General features: G+C 40.1%; 1 protein-coding gene and 1 pseudogene across 1 annotated transcript; both read left to right on the plus strand.

The window, feature by feature from the left end:
* The first annotated feature begins 281 nt into the window (after window positions 1-281).
* LOC149022574 (protein NRT1/ PTR FAMILY 5.2-like) lies at window positions 282-10,261 on the plus strand (annotated as a pseudogene).
* A 3,600-nt stretch (window positions 10,262-13,861) lies between these two features.
* On the plus strand, window positions 13,862-16,883 carry LOC149022575 (protein NRT1/ PTR FAMILY 5.2-like). Its single transcript, XM_089147301.1, has 4 exons — window positions 13,862-13,973; window positions 14,959-15,176; window positions 15,394-15,962; window positions 16,055-16,883. The coding sequence occupies exons 1-4, from the start codon at window positions 13,862-13,864 to the stop codon at window positions 16,881-16,883; spliced, it is 1,728 nt and encodes a 575-aa protein (XP_089003427.1).
* Window positions 16,884-21,151: the final 4,268 nt, after the last annotated feature.

A 21,151-nucleotide genomic window follows, 5' to 3' on the forward strand; every position in this document is an offset into this window, starting at 1 on the left:
CAAGAGACCAAGTCTTGTTAAGGTCAAGAGCTGCAATTTCATTGTCCATTGCCTCCTTCCAATCATGTGAAATAATAGCCTTAGCAAAGCTAGTAGGTTTAGTTATAGCATTGAGGGCCTTGAAATACCTGAAATGGGGTGAGGATAATCTATGATAGGATAAAAAACTATTTTCAGGAGTGAGAGTACCTGTGCATGAAGGAGGAGCTTGGGCATCCATGGCGTAACAATGATAGTCTTGAAGATGGGGTGGCGATCGATGAACCCGAGATGGCCGAGAGATGGTAGTGGATGGGAGGGTGGGTGAAGAAGGTTCTTCAACCGGTTGGGGAGAGCGTGTGGTGGATAAGGGCGGGTCTAACAAGATGGGTAAACTATAAATATCTGAAGCTGCAATGGGTAAAACAGGCAATAATGGGGATGACAATTTTGAAAAAGGAAAAGAATCTTCAACAAATGTGACATCACGACTAATGTAAACCTTATGTGTTTGTAAATCATAAATCGTATACCCTTTTGTGCATATGGATACCCAATAAAAATACCTGGAGAGGCTCGGGGATCAAATTTATGACGAATGGATGAATGGTTATGACCATAACAAAGGTATCCAAAAGTTCGAAGATGAGAATATGAAGGGATCTTGCCAAATAAAACTTGAAGTGGTGACTTACCATGTAACAGCGGGGTGGGTAAATGGTTAATTAGGTAAACGGCTGTCAAAACACAAGGACCCCAAAACTTATGAGGTAGACTTGCTTGAAAAGATAGAGCACGGGCCAAATTAAGAAGATGGCGGTGTTTGCGTTCAACAACCCCATTTTGTTGGGGTGTATCAACACAAGTATGTTGATGAATAATACCATGGGTTGTAAAAAAGGCATTTGAATGGTGATTAAAAAACCACGACCATTATCAGTTCGGAGTTGTTTAATTTGGTATCCAAATTGGGTTTTGATCATAGCAAAAAATTCCCTTAATCGGGACCAAGCATCAGATTTGTGATTTAACAAAAACACCCAAGTCATCATGAAAAATCTTCCACAATAGTTAAAAAATATTTTGCACCACAAATTGAGGGAACGAAATAAGGTCCCCATATGTCACAATGTATCAATTCAAAGCAAGAAGTGGTAGAAATTGTACTAGATGGAAAAGGAAGTTGAGTTTGCTTAGCTAAAGGACAAATGGAGCAAAACACAATCTTTAGGAAAAGAAATATTAGGATCCAAATGTGCAATATAACTAGAAACCTTTAAAGATGGATGGCCTAAAGAGAATGCCAAAGGTCTTTGGCGAGTAAAAGAATAGCAACGACGGGATAATCCAACTCCAAATAATAAAGTCCATTGTACGCCTTGCCTAGCCCAATCCTCTTCTTCGTGCGTAGGTCCTGTATCACACAATGATCAGGATAGAAAGTTATGAAACAATGAAGTTGTTGTGTAAGTTGGGTAACATATAATAAATTAAAACCAAAGGAAGGAATATGTAATACGTTCATGAGAGGTAAAGTAGGTATGGGACTGCAATTCCCAATATGTGTAATGGGAACAAAACCACCATTTGGAAGGCAAATAGATTGGGTGTGTGGAACAAGACTATCCGAATGAAATAAAGATAAGTCGGAAACCATATGAAGACTGACACCCGAATCAATAACCCATAGAGAAGATACTTTACCTACAGCACTTGCCAATGGTGGAATGTTACCAGATTCCAACAGAGATAGAAGTTTATGGTATTGATCGGTGGTGAAAGATGGTGCAACAGCTGAAGGGATCACAGTTGTAGCAAAAGAGTGAACCGTATGAGAATAAACCATTGAAGACGTAGTATCGGTAGCCATTGAAGAAGAGGTGGAAGACGAGGAAGAAGAAGACGTGGCTGATGAAGATGTAGAATCGTATGTTAGGCTAATACCATATTAAGAAACAATCTCAATGGGAAAAATAGTTGAATGATTTCATATGACAGAACCTCAAATATATAGGCAGCATACATCCCATGCTGTTAGGTAACTATGAACAATAAAAGAAAGATATAAACATAGAAATACAATATATGGAAATGTTTGTATGTAAATATAATAAATGGAAATGTTTGTATGGAAATTATTTAATAGAGAAACCTAATCAAGCCAAAGCCAAATTAAGATATTGATGAAATGGAAGGATGAGATGGTATGGAAAGAATTCAAATGTAATGAATGATGAATGGAAGGAATTCAAATGAGAGGAGTGATGAATGGAAAGAATTTAAATGAGAAGATGAAATGATATGGAAAGAATTCAAATGAGAGGATGAAATGATATGGAAATAATTCAAATGAGAGGAGTGATGAATGGAAAGAATTCAAATGAGAAGATGAAATGATATGGAAAGAATTCAAATGAGAGGATGAAATGATATGGAAATAATTCAAATGAGAGGATGAAATGATATGGAAAGAATTCAAATTAGAGACAATTAGGGAAAGGATTCCTTCTTACGCCTAATAGATGCACTTCTTGGCTGCCACTGGACTTATGTCATTTCTTCTGCCATTATGTTTTGGTATAGTCTCTCTCTCATTTATGTTTTGGTATACAGTCTCTCTCTCTCTCTCTCTCCAATTGAACTCGGTTAGAACATTTTTCTTCTTTTTTTTACCAGCACTTGCTGAGACCCCCTCCATGTCAGGATGTAGATGTACAGTCATGCAAACAAGCTTCATCATTACAATTGGGTGTTTTCTTCTTAGCTCTATATTTATTGGCAATTGGAACTGGTGGAACCAAGCCCAACATCTCCACCATTGGTGTTGATTAGTTTGACAGCTTCCACCCAAAGGAGAAATTTAGAAGCTCTCCTTCTTCAACTGGTGGATGTTCAGCATCTTCACTAGGACACTATTTGCCAATATCTTTCTAGTGTACATTCGGGCTGGATTCTTGGTTATGGGCTTCCTACACTAGGGCTTATTATATCTGTACTGATCTTTCTTGCTGGTACACCCTTCTATAGGCATAAGTTACCCACTGGAAGTCCCTTCAATAGAATGGCTAGAGTCATAGTGGCTGCCTTAAGGAAATGGAGAGTTCCCATCCCTTCTGATCCTGAACAACTTTATGAGCTTGATTTACAGGAATATGAACGTGAAGAAATGTGTAGGATAGATTCCACAAATAACATAAGGTTGGTAGTTAATGATTTCAAATACTTGATTGCTATCTTGACAGATTTCCTAGTTCAGTTTTAATCTATACATGTAACATGTAGGTTCCTGAACAAGGCCTCTGTGAGAACAGCTTCAACTTCTCCATGGATGCTATGCTCAGTTACCCAAGTGGAGGAGACAAAACAGATGCTGTGCATGGTTCCAATTCTTATTACAACCTTCATGCCAAGTACCATGATTGCACAAGTCAATACCCTTTTTCTCAAGCAAGGTGTAACCCTTGATAGAAAGATAGGGAGTTTCTCTATCCCACCTGCAAGCTTAGGTGCTTTCATCACGTTATCAATTCTCATCTCTATTGCAATTTACGATCGATTTTTCATCAAAATGATGAGAAGATGAACTAAGAATCTAAGGGGAATTATGCTTCTCCAGCGAATGGGGATTGGTATTCTCCTTCACATCAAAATCTTGGTAATTGCATCTCTGGTTGAGAGGAGGCTAAGTGTGGCCAAACAACATGGTTTGGTAGAAAATGGAGGGGTAGTTCCTGTGACACCCAGCCCAAATCTAGCCCGAAGACCCGATCTGTTTTGGGTGAAGTAGGGTTTGTTTAATGTTGACTTTGAAGTTTGACCGTGATTTCAGTTTTACTATCTTTTAAAATCTTAGGAAGCCATGTCAGACATTTCCCTTAGAGTTGATCCAATGTCCCAAAATGAAGGATGATGTCTTTGTGGGCCATCTCAGTAGAAGATATGGTGTTTGACCCAAAACCCATGGATATTGATGATGGTGTTTCCTTATGGAAACCTTATTTGATTTGGTGTTGAACTATTTATTTGTGAAGAAGAACTTGGTTGATGGACCTAAAGCTTAGTTGGACCTGGTTTGAAGACATTCCTCCATACTAGGTAAGTAGTATGATGTGTTGAAAGAAGCCCATCCAAAAATATTGAAGTTAGGCCCATTAAATCCTTTGTTTTGAATAAGCTGTTCAGGCAGTGGCATTTTGGTAAATATCTGTTTTGAAGGTTTTCAAAAGCTTGATTTCTTTTAATTTCGTGGTAAACTATTCCCATTATATTTCTAAACCTCTAGATAGTGTGGGATCGAAGTTTGAACTTCCTCTTTGGCAATCAATCAACCACCGGGGGCAATTTGGTCAGTTTGGTGAAACCCTAGTAACTCTTGAACTCTTTGTGCTATTTAAAAAGGGGAACTCCATGTGTTTCACTCTCAATCTGTTTCTAAGTCTTTGGAGAACGTGGGAAGATCCCTAGAACCTCTCCTTCGAAGCCAAGAAAGATCCTCAAGTATCTATTCAGGTTTCTTCAGCGGTTTCTCTTCTAAAAGGTTGGTATTCAATTCGTTTCTTCTTTAATTCATTCTTTCTTCTCTACTTCTGATTTTCTGATCATGAGAAGGGTATTACACTACTGTAATGACCTCTTCTTTAATTCTTTTAGCCCTAGAGTGAATTCCACAATTCAGTCTATGTTCATGAAAGCCATATGGCGATGATTCTTGAATTTGATTCCACCAAAGCTCTTAATGATACTTTCCCTAATTTTCTACCTATCTTTATGATTGTGGGGAAGGTCTCATATTATTACCATGACCTTCCCTTGTGTCCTCATGATTCAGGGGTTGATCCTTGTTATTCCTTGGACCATTGGAAGCCAAAAGGGAGAGATTTTGAGGGGAAATTCTTGGGTAACCTTCATGAGAGGGTAACCAATTGGCAACCCTTTTATTTTCTATTAATTCATTGGACCCTCCCCAAAACATTTCTTGATTGTAAATTCTTTGCCCTAAGGGTGAATCTTTATTCTCCCTAGTCTTTTCGTGGGATACACGGATTCTTGTTAGTAAATCCCTAATTATATGATTTGAATTTCTTTCCCTTCACTTTAATTGAGAACCTTAGTTTCTCTCATTGGTAGACCCTTCCTAATTCCATTCTTTATTTTGAAATACTAATGAGATGTTCCTTTATCTATCTTGGGTTGTTTTTGTGAGAGTTATTTATGGGTAACTCTCATGGGAGATAACCAACTCTCATGAGAGGTAACCATATCTGAAACCCTAATGTTCTTTTATCTGTTGGAAACTTCCCAACACTTTTTCAGATTGTGCATTGTTTGTTTCTCTTTCCCTTGGGTGAATCTTGATTCTTTGTTTCTCTTTCCCTTGGGTGATATATGTGTTAACCTAAACTTGATCACTATATTTTCTTCATGATCCATGTTTAACCTAATTAGGATTTCTAATTATTCTTTCTTCGTTCTTGTTCTTGATTGAGATTAGGAAAAAGATGATGCATCCTTGCAACCATCTATTCCATGATCTCATTCTATTCTTTGAGATATATGATCATCATCATGATCTTAACCCTAGCTAATAGATTCTTGAAACCTTAACCCTAACCCTTGAATGATCTTTCTGGAAACCTTTTGTAACCTTCCATGTGAGGAAAACCTCATGGGTAATATTTCTATTAACCTAAACTAGATTTCCTATGATTTCTTGTTATTTTCTTGATAACAATCATTCCCTCTCTTTCCGTGATCATAGCCTTTCCATGAGAGCCATATGTTATATTTGATGAAATCCTAACCCCTTTGTTATAAACCTATTATGATTGCTGATGAGCACATTTATGTGTGAAATCTTAGGGCATAAATCATGCATTTTTAACACTTTGAGTGGAGCTACCTTGGGTTTTATGTTGTTTTTGCAGATTTTATGAATTTCTAGGACTTTAGCGAATATCTGGAGTTTTGGGTATTAAACATGCGGTTTTACACATCAAGAGGTCCGTTCAAATTCTCAAGTGCGAAAGTGGGCCTGATTTGGAGCATGATGGGCTAGAGATGTAATTATGGGCCAACTCCAGAATATCTTGTAAAATTAGATTAGGATTTTTATTTTATTTTTGTTTATTGTAATTGAGAATTGTATGGGGCCTACAAGTAGTCAAAAACTAGGATTTTCTATTTTTTAGAATATTTTATTTTGTTAGATTTTATTTATTTCTCTAATTAGTTTTTTCTCTTTCTTCCCACTTTCTATTTTATTTACTTTCTTATTTCCTTAATAACCAACCCACCTATATTTTTGTTAACAAAATATATATATATTTCTTGTTTTATTTTATTTTCTTTCTCTTTCCTTCTTCCACTTTTCTTTCTTTCTTCCACCTTGTCTCCACGTGAACTTCAAAAGCAAGTTTTTATTTTATTTTATTTTATTTCTCCACTTATTCTCTCTCTCTCTCTCTCTCTTTCTTTCTAACGAATTTTTTTTGCTCCTTCTTTATTTGTTTTTTCTCTTTCTATTTTTCTCTTATTATTATTATTATCATTATTTTTCCTTGTTTGTAAATTATTCTCATTCTTCTATAAATATTACCTCCATCTTAGGTCTAACATACTTGATTTTCTCTTTAGTTTACACACTTTACTTTCTCTTTAGTTTTACTTTAGTCTTGCACTTTCTATTCTCTTTAGTTTGCTCTAGTTTTCTCTAGTTCTTTGATTAATTTGTGGGCTCTAGTTCTAGTTTTTAGATTGAATGTTTAGGAAGATTGAAGTTGTGTAATTTTTCTTTTATGCAAGTGTAATTCCTTTAGTTTTATCAATGCAATTTCAAGTGTAATTTCAAGTTCAAGTTCAAGTTTCAAGAGGATTCGCTTTCTCTCTGGGTCTAGCAATTGCAGATCTAGTTTATTCTAGATCTGGTTGTTAGGGTTGGTTGAGATTCGAATTGTTTATTCAAGTTTTGTTTAGAAGATACAAGTAAGTAAGATTCTTCAATAGTCTTCTCTCCTCCCTCCATTCCCGCTTCTATCTACCCCTCAATATTCTTAATTTAGGATTTACTTTCAGCATTATTTACTGTTCTCCCTTCCCCTGGATCCTTGATCAGAGATGCCTACAGTCGTGCCTCTCTTTGGTTAAGGCTTCCTTTTCCTTTTATTGCTTTGTTATTTACTTTCTGTTATTTACTTTATGCCTGTTCATTCATTATCTCGGACCACATAACCGGAGCAAGCCTACAGTCGTGCCTCTGTTTCTGGTGACGGGTGGTGTTGCATCTGCATTTTTTTTCCTGTCTTTTATTTATGCATTAGTTATGTTTGCTTTATTTTTTTCGTTTCAATTCGATTGCATTAGATGTATGGATTAGGATCGTTGGTTTAGTTTAAGTAATTAGTTAACAAAAATTGAATCATTCCACTCTCGCATTACTATTAAGAAGTTGAATTCTAGGTGGCATATCTCCCTGAGATCGACCCGTTAGCTACACGATACTGTGCGCTTGCGGTTATTTTATTTTGCAAACAATTGCTTTTCGGTCTAAGATCTTCCCCATGTCTTCATTTGGGTTAGGTTGTACTTGGTCTTCAACCCCATGAGCAAAGCACCCTTGTATAGCAATATACATGGGGGCGGTTGCTAGTGGCGGTCGATTGAACCAAGCGACCGCCTGGAGCGACCGCCCCGTCTGTTTTCGGGGTTTTGCCCTATTTTGCCCCCTGTTCGTTATAAATAGCATCCCTCGCCCTATTAACGCATTATCATGTTCGGGATTGCTATTTTGGGCAATTAGGCGGCTGTGGAAACGTGCGGGATTCAGGTCTGAAGTGCTGTTAATGATATGAAACCTTTTCTCTTCTTTTCTTGGTGATTCTGATTAAGGTAATGAATCTCTATCTGCAATTCTCTTCTTTTTAACCTCTGATTGATATGAACCCATCCCCTTTTTGTTAATGGTTACCCATTTGATTTGTTGTACTCCCTTTCCAATGTTCTTGATGAGATCCTGTCCGGAAACGAATCCCTGCATTTGTTAATGGATAAATCCAGTCAAGGGGAGAGTTTCTGGGTAATCCATTTATGATGTTTGTTAGTTTTCCCTTCACCTATTGTCTTTAGGAGTGTTAGATTCGAGACTTAGGCCATGATCACTCGAAATTCGGATTGAAAACGGATGATCAGAAGCCTGAGTTTCGGATTTGAAACTCTCTGTTTTTGGGGCGGTCACTAGTGGCGGTCGCTCAACCTAAGCGACCGGCCGGTTTCCAGTGTCTGTGTAAGTTTGATTTTTGAATTGTTTTGACTCTTGACTCTTATACATTCTTGTAACCCTCTATATAGGTGTTCTCTATTTCAAGTAAAAGTCTTATAATAGTTTTTGGATTGCAAGTTAGAGGACTTCTACTAAATTACAGGTAAGGACATGCATTCTTATTTATATGCAATTACATATACATGATGATTTTGTTGTTCTATTTACTATTCTTTGATCATGTAACTTGCTGTAATTGTATAAAGCATGTGAATCTTATTGTACACTTGCTGTTTGTGGTATTCCTTGATGTACTTCATCTTTCATGATATTGCACAACTGTTCATGGTATGATAAAGAGTGATTGTAGTGTAGTTGTGATGGAAGGGGTATTCCTTTGGGATATCTTAGCTTGGAATATCAGAAGGCTGTGGAATGGGACACATGCTCTTTGATGTCTCCAGCAATATCATGATTACTGGATGACATACTTAGGAGTGTCTAGAATTGCATGGCTAGGTACCCCACATGCTATTACCCTTTCGGCAGGGGAATTGAAGCCGGGTGACCCGTGACAATGGTGACGTGACTATGTTTCATCCTACAGCGGTAACCAGTCCTTGCGGAGACTCAATGGTCCACTATTGGTCATGTAATGGTAGGGTTGCATATGTTAGGGTTGAGCTCATGGACGTCCAAGGAGCGGACCGGGTGTCGCGAGGAGTCATGAGAGCATCCGCCCCAATAATATGTGGATGACCATAGGGTTAAGGAGTGGAGTCCAATAGAGGTATCCAGTCCGTGAGGATTCTCTCTCCTAGGTTGCGAAGGATACTGAACCGAGTTGGTTGGTGCCATAGGAGAAGTATCTGGACTTCATATAGTATGTTACCATTATGACTTGCATTGGATTAGAAACCCCGACATGCGCCAGTACTCATTGCCAATGGTTGTGGTGAGAGAGTGTTGACTTAACCCCCAGCCATGGTTTGAGAGCCAGTGTGGACTTACCCCTTTGCCCAGGATCCCTACAGAGGTAACCAGTCCTTGCCGGATCAGAGTGATGAGACTTACCCAAAGGAGGGCTGGTGTATATCTTAAAGCATGTCAGCTGTTAGAGACTTGCATAGTTAGATCTTAGTAGCATTCATATTTCTGCATACCATCCATATCATTTCATCTTTGCATTCGTGGATTGTATTGACATATATATGAGAATTGCTTGTTCCTTACTGAGTTCGTTGGAACTCATTCATTTCATTGTATGTATTATATAAATTGTACAGATGGTTGCACAATGTCGGAAGTTGGAGATGATTCATATGAAAGAGCCTTCTCGTATGAAGTTGATGTGACACAGAAAGTGATACATGAACTTGCAGAGCATGAAGCCTTCTGAAGATGAAGATTATTTAGTTATTTATTTTGCTTCCGCTGATCTCGATATTACATTTGATTCTTGATTCTTTCCTTTGATTATTTCTTAGATATTTATCGGAGTATTTGGACTCCTGTAACCTTTTTATTAATTATTGCACTATTCTTGCTCTTGATTATCTGTATTTGTTTTATTATTGTTGATAGACTAAAACCATGGATCCTGTGACGGTTCGCACCCACGGGTTGTCGGGCAGTTAACCGGGCCCAGTTCCACTATCTATATTCATCTTACTCCCCCAATTCATTCTTATGGGAACAGCTGATGCATTTTTGGAGGTGGCAAAGCTTGAATTCTTTTATGATCAGGCGCCGGAGAGCATGAAGAATTTGGGGACTTCATATTCAATTACAAGTCTTGGGATAGGCAATTTCATTAGCACTTTTTTTCTATCAACAGTTTCTAGCATTACAATGAGCAAGTATGGCAAGAAAGGATGGATTCTCAATAATCTCAATGCCTCTCATTTAGACTACTACTATGCATTTCTTGCATTACTAAACGTACTCAATTTCCTCTTCTTTGCTGCGGTGAGCAAGTTCTATGTTTACAAAGCAAATGTATCCAAACAGTTTGATGAAAATGCTTAGAGAAAAAGCTACGGATGCAAGAAAGAATACCAAACCCCTAGAAGGAAATGACTTGTAAATGACTTTAGATGTGTTATGTTTAGGTTTATTCCTAGATCTAGGAATTCCTTTGCTGACTTCCTTGCTAAAGGAGCAAACCAGTTTAAACTTTTTAGGCACTGGTGGGGGATTCCACCGGCTTTTATTGTTTCACCCTCCTTATTGTGTATTGGGTCTATGACCTTAAACTGCTTTACTTAATGAAATATGTTTACTGTTGACCAAAAAAAAAGAAAGAAAGAAGGAAATGCTTGCAATAATCCTATGGATCAATGGGAAATTTCCGGTGCTACCCTCAAATTTTCCACTAAATTATTCCACCTCCCAAGTTATCCAATTATCATTTAGACCCCTTATTACTAACAATTGTAGTCTCAGTTAGTCTTTATAAATTCATTTCCAATATTGCTCACACAACCTAAGGGAAGAAGATGGAGAAGGAGATAAAAATGGAAAAAGAAAAAAAAATTTCCATAGGAGAATAGAAATTGTGTAGAAGATGCAAGAATAGAGGAAAATGAGTGGTTCCAGGCAAGGTAAGTGTTTAGAAACATAACCTAATTGCAGCAGAATAGATGCAAGAATGAAAAGAAAGAACAAGACACAACATATACTTGGTTCGGTCAGTAAGACCTATATCTAAGGATGAGTTGTGAACTCATCAAGTCATGTAATAATCCAATAGCAAGAACCAGGTTACAACCCTAAGCTTCTTAAGATAAAAACTCTATACATGGACTAAGAGAGTAGAATACATCAAGTATAGAAATGACTACACCTGAAACTGAGATTGAACCAGTCACTCCATTCCTGCGCAAGCCAAGAACACCAACAGCACCTTAGTGTCTTCAACGCACCAATAGCATCAACTATTCACCACCATGAGAGCATAATCCAAGAAGAAGAAGTAAAGATACACACTAGGGCATAACCAGAGCCACACTCGCATACCAGAGAGCGAGAACCAGACAGAGTGAAAGAGAAGAGCTGAATGAATCAATGCCCTAACCCCCAAATTACATAGCATATAAACAAAAGATTGAAAAGACCAATCTGCCCTTCTATCATTTACATAAGACACCTAGTCCTAAATAGAAAGACAAATGACATATATGCCCCTGTTACATATACAATAGTAAGAAATATCGGTAAAGTTCAGTTTTTCGTTGGTTACCGAAATGAGTAAAACCCCAAAATTTCAGTGATATTTTGCCAACATTTCAAGGTATATTGATCAGGGTATCGACTCTTCAGAAGCCTTGACGAGTCTTCTCTCTCTGGGACCACATTTGGCTAGTCACCTGAGCACATGCATGATTAAAATAATAAATAGGTTACATCATTGATTCACTTTATGTATTTGGTGTTTTGTGTAATGAGGGTTTAAATCTTTAAAATAATCAATTCAAGATTCCAAGCGTGAAAGGTGAAACCCAAGTTTTGATTTCTGAGCCACTGTAGAGATGAAGTTCATCAGTTACTTCATAGGTTTAAAGCAAATTTTTGAAGCAAAACCCAATTGCTAACGGGCATAGAGAGGAAGTTCATCGTTGATGGTGGAGCTAGGCAAGAAGAGTTCGTCGGTTGACGATGGACCAGTTTAATCCGGTAAACTATTAGTGGAACAAAGCAAGACAAGAGAGGAGAAGAAGACAATGGAAAGCTAGTGATCAGAAAGTAGAGATTTAGGGCTTTGGTGCGATTAGACTTCAAAGCCATTTTTTTCTTCTTCTTCTTAATTAGAAAAATTGAGAAATGAACAGGGGTTTCTTCTTGTAATATGCTTCGATCTTCTCCATTTTTTTAGGGCTTTGGTGCGATCAGAGCCATTTTCTTGCACTTCTTCTTGATCAGAAAAATTGAAAAACAAAAAGGGTTCTGTAATCGTTAGGTAATAGAAATTAGGGGTATTTTCTTGCAGATTTCAGAGATGGAGATGGTTCGAATGAAAGAAAGAGACATCCGGTGAAATTTCTGCGAAAATTTCAGCATTTTTGCTTGTATTTCGCCAGTTCGACGGCGGGTGATACCAAATAGAAGATGCGGGGTTTTCTTTTGTTTTTTTAATTTTTTAATTTTATTTTTATATTCAACAAAGAAACTTATTTTGATCTAAACGCACGATTTGGCCACATCCCCTCCCCCCCCCCACCAACCACGAGGTACATAAGAGCCCCTTACATCACAAACGACTGATCAATTAAGATTTGCCCAGGGTGGAAGTGCTAGTGGGTACAAATCTTCCTTTTTAGGGTTCTTTATATCAAATTATTGAGAATATGTGGTGGGAATTCTATTAGGGGATATCGACCGTAACCTTTCCGGTTTCCACCAAGGTTCGGCATGTCGGCCCGTGTCGCCGTGTCTGACCCTGGCGACACGGCGACTTGGGCGACATGTCACCAAAAGTCGCCCGACTTTTGGTTGTACATCGAACCCTTATTTTGAAGGGTATTTCAGGTCATTTTGACCTGAAATTTGATGTTTAGCCTAATTTGAGGCTAATAAACACATTGTGAGTGTTATTTTGACCTAAAACATCACCTAAAGATGGGGGGGTTGTTGGTTCAGTAACTTCTGTTACACTTGGTGGTACTGGTGGTGAAGGATCGAATGCCAATCCTCGTGTGAACACCTCACAATGTCAAGTGAGTCTAGAACTGGATTACTCATTTACTCTGGTGTGTTCTATGAATCACGCGATGATGATGAATCCATCAGCAACCGTAAGGGATCCTAGACGACGAGAGTTCTCTGGATTTAGTACTAATGAATCCATGGGGTTTGTATGGATGGTTTCACTTACTTTATGTGATTAATCTTAATTTGTGTTCGTTTCTATACTTCTTATAACTGGGATATAAAAATGTACTTCAATTAACCTGGATTTAATTTCTATTTCATGACTGTAACTTGTTATTCAATTTGGGTTAATGCTAGGAATGCATCATGTTTTAAATTAATCAAAAAAAACCCAATTCAACCACTACGGTTACCTATTAATTTCTCGGAATCATTTGCCTCCCTCATACTTGTTTGATTATCATTGCAGGAACCGTGGGAAGGTCAATAACAGTCTAGTAATGGTGTTTTTTGCCTGACTTTCCCTATTTATCGCTAGAAGTCGGCGACATTTTGAAAAGTTGGCGATATAGCACCGACTTTGGTTAATTCGGTGTCGCTGGGGGGTGTTGTGTCGCCCCCCAGCGACATTGTCGATTTTTCGCCTTATGTCGGCGATGCCCCATGTCAGCGATATATCGCCAACACGAGGAACCATGGTTTCCACTGTGAGGCGTTGCCAACTGACGGACCTTCCATGATATGAAAGTGATACAATGACAGTTGTTCATATACATGGTTATGAATAGCATAATAACCGTCGATGAATGACATGTAGAATACAATAAGACATGCATAGATGGGCAACACGTGAACGGTATCGGGATCCCTGCTTAAAAGTATGATGGCGTTCTCGTAATTAAATGCCTTTAGAGAGAGAAAGGCCCTCTATAAATAAATAAGATAGCTTGAGGAATCATGCATGGTCCAGAGAAAGCTATGGCTGAAGAAGGGCGTGGTGAGTTCACAGAGGATGGAACTGTGGATCTCAAAGGGAACCCTGTCCTTAGATCCAAGACCGGAGGCTGGACTGCCTGCTCCTTCCTTGTTGGTAATCTCTCTCTTTCTCTCTCCCCAACACGCTTTCAATTTGCATTCTTGTTGCAGTGGTAAGATAGTCTCTTTTGCTTCATGAAATGGTGGGTTTAGACCTGAAAATTTTAGAAGACACTGAGGGAGACAACTGGTATGTGCAAGTTCCATGCATTCCTCCTTTTTTTCGGTGAAAAGTTCCATGTATTTCAAGGAGTCTTGTATTTAGCTTGAGTGCTTGCTTCACCAGTGCTTGAGAAATCGATAAACCTCAGATTCTCAGTGATGAATGATTTCGTCCTGCAATAGACTTTCTTTCACTGTTTTTCTGATGCCCATTACCATGCGAATTGAGAAGAACAGCATTAGACGAGTTGATGATAGCAGATGTTTATTTTGGTTACTAAAGCATTAAATGGATGAATGACACGTTTCGATTGCTGCGTAGTAACAGCCACCAAGTCGTAATCCCATTAGACTTTTTATTTACTTTTTCTGCTCTCCTAATTAATGTTCAGATTTTTTTTCCATAGTATCCTCACCTACTTCCATGCGTGCATCAATAGCTCTTTTATTGATTCTATTCTATTACTATGTGTGCTGTGTTCTCAGTTGGGTAGTCACCTATCCAAAACAGTACACTCTATTGAGTCTGAAGTTGGTCACAGCACAAAACGGTTCTCTTATGATGTAATCCAGCATTGTTGAAGTGAAATGAAATCTGTAGAATAAGTTAACTGTGTGTCTGGAAGAAAAAAAGAGGCAATTAAGGCTGGTTCCTTAAATGGATTGAATATAATCCTGTATTAATTTAATTTTCATGCATCCAAATTAACTACTCGCCAAATTTTCAGATATCTTTACTTTTATATTAATTTAATTTTCATGCATGCAAATTAATTACTCTCCAAATTTTCAGATATCTTTACTTTTATTTTCCTTTGGTTTATTTATTATATTAATTGTGGATTATTTTTCATTTTGACTGTGGGGATTGACTGAAGTGTATGAGATATTTGAGAGAATGGCTTACACTGGAATATCATCTAATCTGGTTATCTACTTAACAACCAAGCTTCACCAGGGAACCGTTGTCTCTGTCAACAATGTTACCACTTGGAGTGGCTTCATATGGGTAACTCCGATCCTAGGTGCTTATGTTGCTGATGCCCTTCTCGGCCGCTATTGGACTTTCGTCATTGCTTCTGCCATATATGTTTCGGTACACCTCTTTTTTAAGCCTCTGGTAAAGTTATTGGAGAGTTCAATCTATTGATCTTTTGAAAAAAAAAGAAGAAGAAGAATACTCTCTCCTTCAATACACCGGTTCCAAACAACTAATTAAAATTCCAATTAAACCTGGTTAGACCGGGTTTATATTTTGGACAGTTGGGGTGGGTAAGAATTTTTATTGAGTTTGTATGTTTAACCTATTGCAGGGTATGTGTTTGCTGACTTTGGCTGTTTCACTACCAGCACTGAGGCCCCCTTCATGTCATGAAGTAGATGCACAGTCATGCAAAGAAGCATCACCATTACAATTGGGTGTTTTCTTCTTAGCACTATACATATTGGCAATTGGAACTGGTGGAACCAAACCCAACATCTCCACCATCGGTGCTGATCAATTTGATAGTTTCCACCCAAAGGAGAAGACCCAGAAGATGTCCTTCTTCAATTGGTGGGTGTTTAGCATCTTCTTTGGGACACTCATCGCCACTACCTTTCTAGTGTACATTCAAGACAATGTGGGCTGGGCTCTTGGTTATGGGCTCCCAACAATTGGGCTTATTATATCTTTGCTGATCTTTCTTGCTGGTACACCCTTCTATAGGCACAAGTTGCCTACTGGGAGTCCCTTCACTAGAATGGCCAGAGTCATAGTGGCTGCCTTCAGGAAATGGAGAGTTCTTATCCCTTCAGATCCTAAACAACTTTATGAGCTTGACTTACAGGAATACGAATCATCTAAAGGAAAGTATAGGATTGACTCTACAAATACATTAAGGTTGGTAGTTGATGATCTCCATGACTTGCTCTCTCTGTTAGCTACTTAGCTTCCTACTTAATTCAGTTCTAATACGTACATGTAACATGCAGGTTCCTCAACAAGGCCTCTGTGAAAACATCTTCAAACTCACCATGGATGCTATGCTCAGTTACCCAAGTGGAGGAGACAAAGCAGATGCTGCGCTTGATCCCAATACTTACTGCAATGTTCGTGCCATGCACCATGGTAGCTCAAGTCAATACCCTTTTTCTCAAGCAAGGCGCAACCCTTGATAGAAAGATAGGGAGTTTCTCTATTCCACCTGCGAGCTTAGGCGCCTTCTATATAATATCAATTATTGTCTTTGTTGTGATTTACGACCAATTCTTAGTTAAAATGATGAGAAGATGGACTAAGAATCCAAGGGGAATTACACTTCTTCAACGACTTGGGATTGGTCTTCTCCTTCACTTCACAGTCATGGTAGTCGCATCTTTGGTTGAAAGGAGGAGACTAAGTGTGGCCGATCAACATGGTTTGGTGGAAAATGGAGGGACAATTCCACTATCTGTATTCATTTTACTCCCTCAATTCATTCTTATCGGAACAGCTGATGCATTTTTGGTGGGGGGAAAGCTCGAGTTTTTTTATGATCAGGCGCCGGAGAGCATGAAGAGTTTGGGTACTTCATTTGCCCTGACAAGTCTAGGGATTGGCAGTTTCATTAGCACTTTCCTTCTATCAACAGTTTCTAGGATTACAAAGAGAAGTGATGGCCAAAAAGGATGGATTCTCAATAATCTCAATGCCTCTCATTTAGATTACTACTATGCGTTTCTTGCTGTACTAAACATACTTAATTTTCTCTTCTTTGCTGTGGTGACCAAGTTCTATGTTAATAAAATAGATGTATCCCAACAAATCTATGGAAATGCTTGAGGAAGAAAAGCTCCGGAATGAATAAAGGATACAAAAGCCTTAGAAGGAAATGCTTGCAATAGTTTTAATATCAAACTATCCTGTATTTGAACTTGATCTCGGTCAGAAATTAGGGTTGAGTTTAGATAGATAGATAGAGAGAGAGAGAGAGAGAGAGAGAGAGAGAGAGAGAGAGAGAGAGAGAGAGAGAGAGAGAGAGAGAGAGAGAGAGAGAGAATTGACGCTAGGGGTTATGTGGTTCAATTGTAGCGTGTAAGCCTAAGTTCAAGGGACCTAGCTCTTCTAGAGACACAGTCCTTGATCAAAATGAATCAGAATAGAAGACAAGATACACATCATTATCACTACAAGAGTTGGACACAACAGTGAGTTGCAATAAATATCTGGAACAAGCAATACATTTGGTAATGCAAATTACAATCACAGTACAAAACAGATAAGGAGCCAACTCTATTGTTACGGATGTTTGGCTCAGACCTATGGGCCCATGTGAACCAACCAAACCAAACCAATGCTTTGGTTTGGTCTTGGTTCATTAAACCCTGGTTCGTTGGTCTCATAAGGCACTTTCCGGCGAGGCACTTCTTAGCATAGAAGATTGTTGAGAAGAACGCCTTTTAGTGATAATCAGCTGTCACAACCCTCCAGCTGGTACCCTATCTGGAATACCCGGAGGTGTGATCCACAGCCCCAAAGATCAACTTTAGGAACGATCATATCCACTTAGCACAATAACATAATCAAAAGCAAGAACAAATCATTGTATTCAAGTAATTTAATAACAAAAGTTAAGAAAGGATCTCAGAAGGATCAGAAAATAATATCAAAGTGCGGAAATAACAATACCAAATAAAAGACAACTATAGAGTTGATGCGTCCAAAATCTGCTCAGCCCTTGGATCTCCACGTGATGTCGGGGGGCGCGCAAAAAAAGCGGCGGGGGGGGGGGCGCGGGGGGGGGGGGGGGGGGGCGCCCGCGCGGTAGGGGATGGGGTTTATTTAAACACACACCGCCCTAGAAACACAGAGCTAATGAATGAAGAAACGGGAAAGGTGATCTAGATAGCAGGACGCTGATAGTTTAGGTCTATCAGTATGTATCTGAACCTGAGTGTCAAATAGTATTCTCCTTGATCGATTGATCCGTCCCTCACCTTGTATAGTAGTGAGGTTTATATAGAGTGTACCTTCAAATCTCCTTCGTTGGATGCACTCGAGCCTTCTTCGGGTAGTCGTTGGATCTCATTAGTAAGATTCGTTGAGCGATAGACTTCTACTAGTTTGGGCTAGTAGAGGACTCCTGAGATAACCGTTAGGTTATGCGATAGTTATCCCTTTGATGATGATTATCCGCAGCCGTCGGTTTGAGTCTCGTTGTCATCGGGGTGATTACCCTAATCCATAAGTAAGATTAGGCCACGCTTGCAGCAGAATAATCTTTCTTCTTCAAAGAAGCCATCTTCCGGATCCGGTTCGCTCGGGAGCGATTCGGTTTTCTCCGTCTCGACCGGGGTCGGGGTCGGACCAGGTATGAACCCGGTCTGATCATAAACTCTCCATATCACGAGCCCCCCGACACAGCGTTCGGTCGATCCCGAGGGCTTGGTTTTTAACTTGGTTCGTCGTCAGGTGATGATCTCTGCGTGCTTCATAAAATCTCATATCACATTTAATGCGGTGGTCACTTTTCCTCGAGCGTTGTGAGTGTAAGGCCACATGTCTTTGTTGCAGTTGATCTGTCGTGGCTCACGTCATCCAAGCGACGGTTTCCGAACGCCTATTTCGGATTCGTGAGTTCAAACTTTCAAAACGTCTTTGAATCTTGATCGTCAATTTTGAATCAATCTCGATCGTTCGGATTCCCGAACACTCGTGCAGGGAGTTTTAAAAGCGGTTCGTTGTCTTCGTAGGTTTCATTCTTCCCGTCTGGAATTTGAACCTTTGTCGCTCGCTTCGCGCCTTCCCGCTTCTCAAGCTTCCGTCTCATTGAATCAGTAAGTTTACTGGTCTTTTCTTTTTGTAGTTTACTGAAACAAGTAATGGCGGACGATAGGGCTTCTTTAGTACCCCATGTTGGTGATAGCAGTGATGCTTTTGCTTCTCCTACTCCCGAACAGTCGGATAGTGATAACAAAACCCTAACCGTCCTCTCCGGGCAGAGTTCGCTGAAGTTTCTCAAAAAGGTTTTGAAAGAAAAACCGAAACTTCTCCCCGTCCTTGTCGAGTCCGGATCTTCCAAGATCGTTGATTCCTCTAGGCAACCTCAAACCTCCGGGTCCAATGGTGGGCCTGGCTCTGTTCCCTCCATTTATAATGGAGAAACTCTTCTTTCCGCTGTCCAAGATTTTGACCTTCCTTCCTCATATCAAGTTAGGGCTCCCCACCCTGATGAGAGGGTTGATTCATCCCTTTCGGGTGAATTTTCTCTGTACATAGATACACTGGAAAGCGGGGTTCGCTTTCCCTTTTTTAATCCTTTACTTTCCGCAGTTTTGAATCACTGGAACATTTGTCCCGGAATGCTCCTCCCCAATAGCCGGCGTCTCATCGTCGGCTTCTTGGGCTTGTGTTTTGAGCTTGGCATCACGCCATCTCTTTCTCTTTTTGTACATTTTCATGTTCTTTCTATCTCCCCATCCTCCCGGATGGGTCTTTCTTTCCAAACGCAATAGGGCTGAACTTGATTGGAGGGGCAGCATCCTTGCCAAAGGAACTTGCCCTTCTAACCACAAAAGATGGCGCGAACGATATTTTTTCTGTCGAGCGCCTCCATCAGATCTTAACTTCCCGACCACCTGGAGGAGGTTTACTTCTTCGTCCGAAAGTAACCGGGGCCTTCCCTTATCCAAAGAAGACGAGGCGGCCATCATGAAGATCAAATCCATTCCGTGGTATCAAGAGATACATGGATATGAAATGGAGTATAACTCCATCCTTCAAGATCGGGGCTTGGCTCATTGTGAGCTTCTAACCATCATCCTTTGATTTGACTCGAAGTGATATGTCTTGAATTCTCGATTCTTGTCCTTCTTCTTTGCAAGTGCCTCCCGTAACGAACCCCGAAAGCCTCGCGGGTGAAGGCCGCTAGAGCCGTTGTGACAGCCGAGCAACGATCGCCTGTGGTCTTGATCGTAGATCAAGAGGCTTCTCTTCCCTCTCCCGACCCCTCTTACAGGGGTATCAGGAATATCGGGCCTGCAGCTGATGCTTCGGGTAAAGGGAAGAAACCAATGGTGGAGAGGGCCACCGTCTCCTCCTCCGTCCGAACCAAGAGGAGGCATGACACAATGGATGCTCCCTCCAACAAAAAATCCAAAGCTTCGACGGATGGTGAGGAAGTCTTCCTCCCCCAGTGGACCCTGAAGATGACCGACAGGTCACTCGGGATCCCGAGAAAGCCGCAGAGTGGAGCTCTCTCGCCTTGCTCCTTCCCGATCGCCAGGAGTTTGAAGCCCCGGATGACACCTCCCTTGTGAGTCAATCTACAAGGTAACGGTCTTCTTGCTTATTTATGTTTTCATAATTTCTTATGACTTCTTCTCGATGTCTTCCATCTTCCCAGAATGCCGTGTTGAGTTTTTATCAACACATGGAAGCATTGAGCCGTGTTGGTCGCACCAGCCTCCTTGCCGCAAACTTGTGAAGAGAAATTGGCCAAGGCCAATTCTGAAATAGACCACTGACCGCAGCCACCGTGGAGCTGCAGAAAAAGCATGAGGAAGAAGTGACCTCTCCTCAAGGAAGCCCTTGAAGCTTCAAGAATTCGTGTCTCTCCGCCGCCGAGGCGAGGCCAGAAGCAAAAGGCAGCTGCCACGTTGTTTGGTGACAGCCTTGAAATTAAGAGTAGGGATCTCGAAGAACATCTGAGTTGGCAATCCCTAGCAAGCCCGAGCATATAAAGCCAAACCTTCGGAAGGAGTGCATCCGGAAATACCCGGACAGCGTACCTTTCTCCGAATTGCTAGGTTTCTACAACATTCAAAGCTTATCGCATGGGGCGTAACGACGTTTGGGGAGCAGATCCTTGGAACGATCCCCGACTTCGACACCGCTCCTTTTCGTGAGGTATGCCACCCGGAGGTCTTCGGGAAAGTTGGTATGGATCTCCCAGACCGGGCCCAGTGGAGTAGATGATCCTTTTCCAGCCTGACCCTCAATATGAGGCATATCTAGATGACGAGCCGGCACTTCCAGAGGAGAAATCACAAGCCGAGTCTCAAGTTGTTGCTGTAGAGGATTCAGCCGATGACATTCTTGAGGAAGGCTCT

This window comes from Hakea prostrata, chromosome 3 (genome assembly GCF_041222555.1).
Source record: "Hakea prostrata isolate BN-2017 chromosome 3, UWA_Hpros_2, whole genome shotgun sequence".
In the NCBI taxonomy this organism is placed as follows: Eukaryota; Viridiplantae; Streptophyta; class Magnoliopsida; order Proteales; family Proteaceae; genus Hakea; species Hakea prostrata.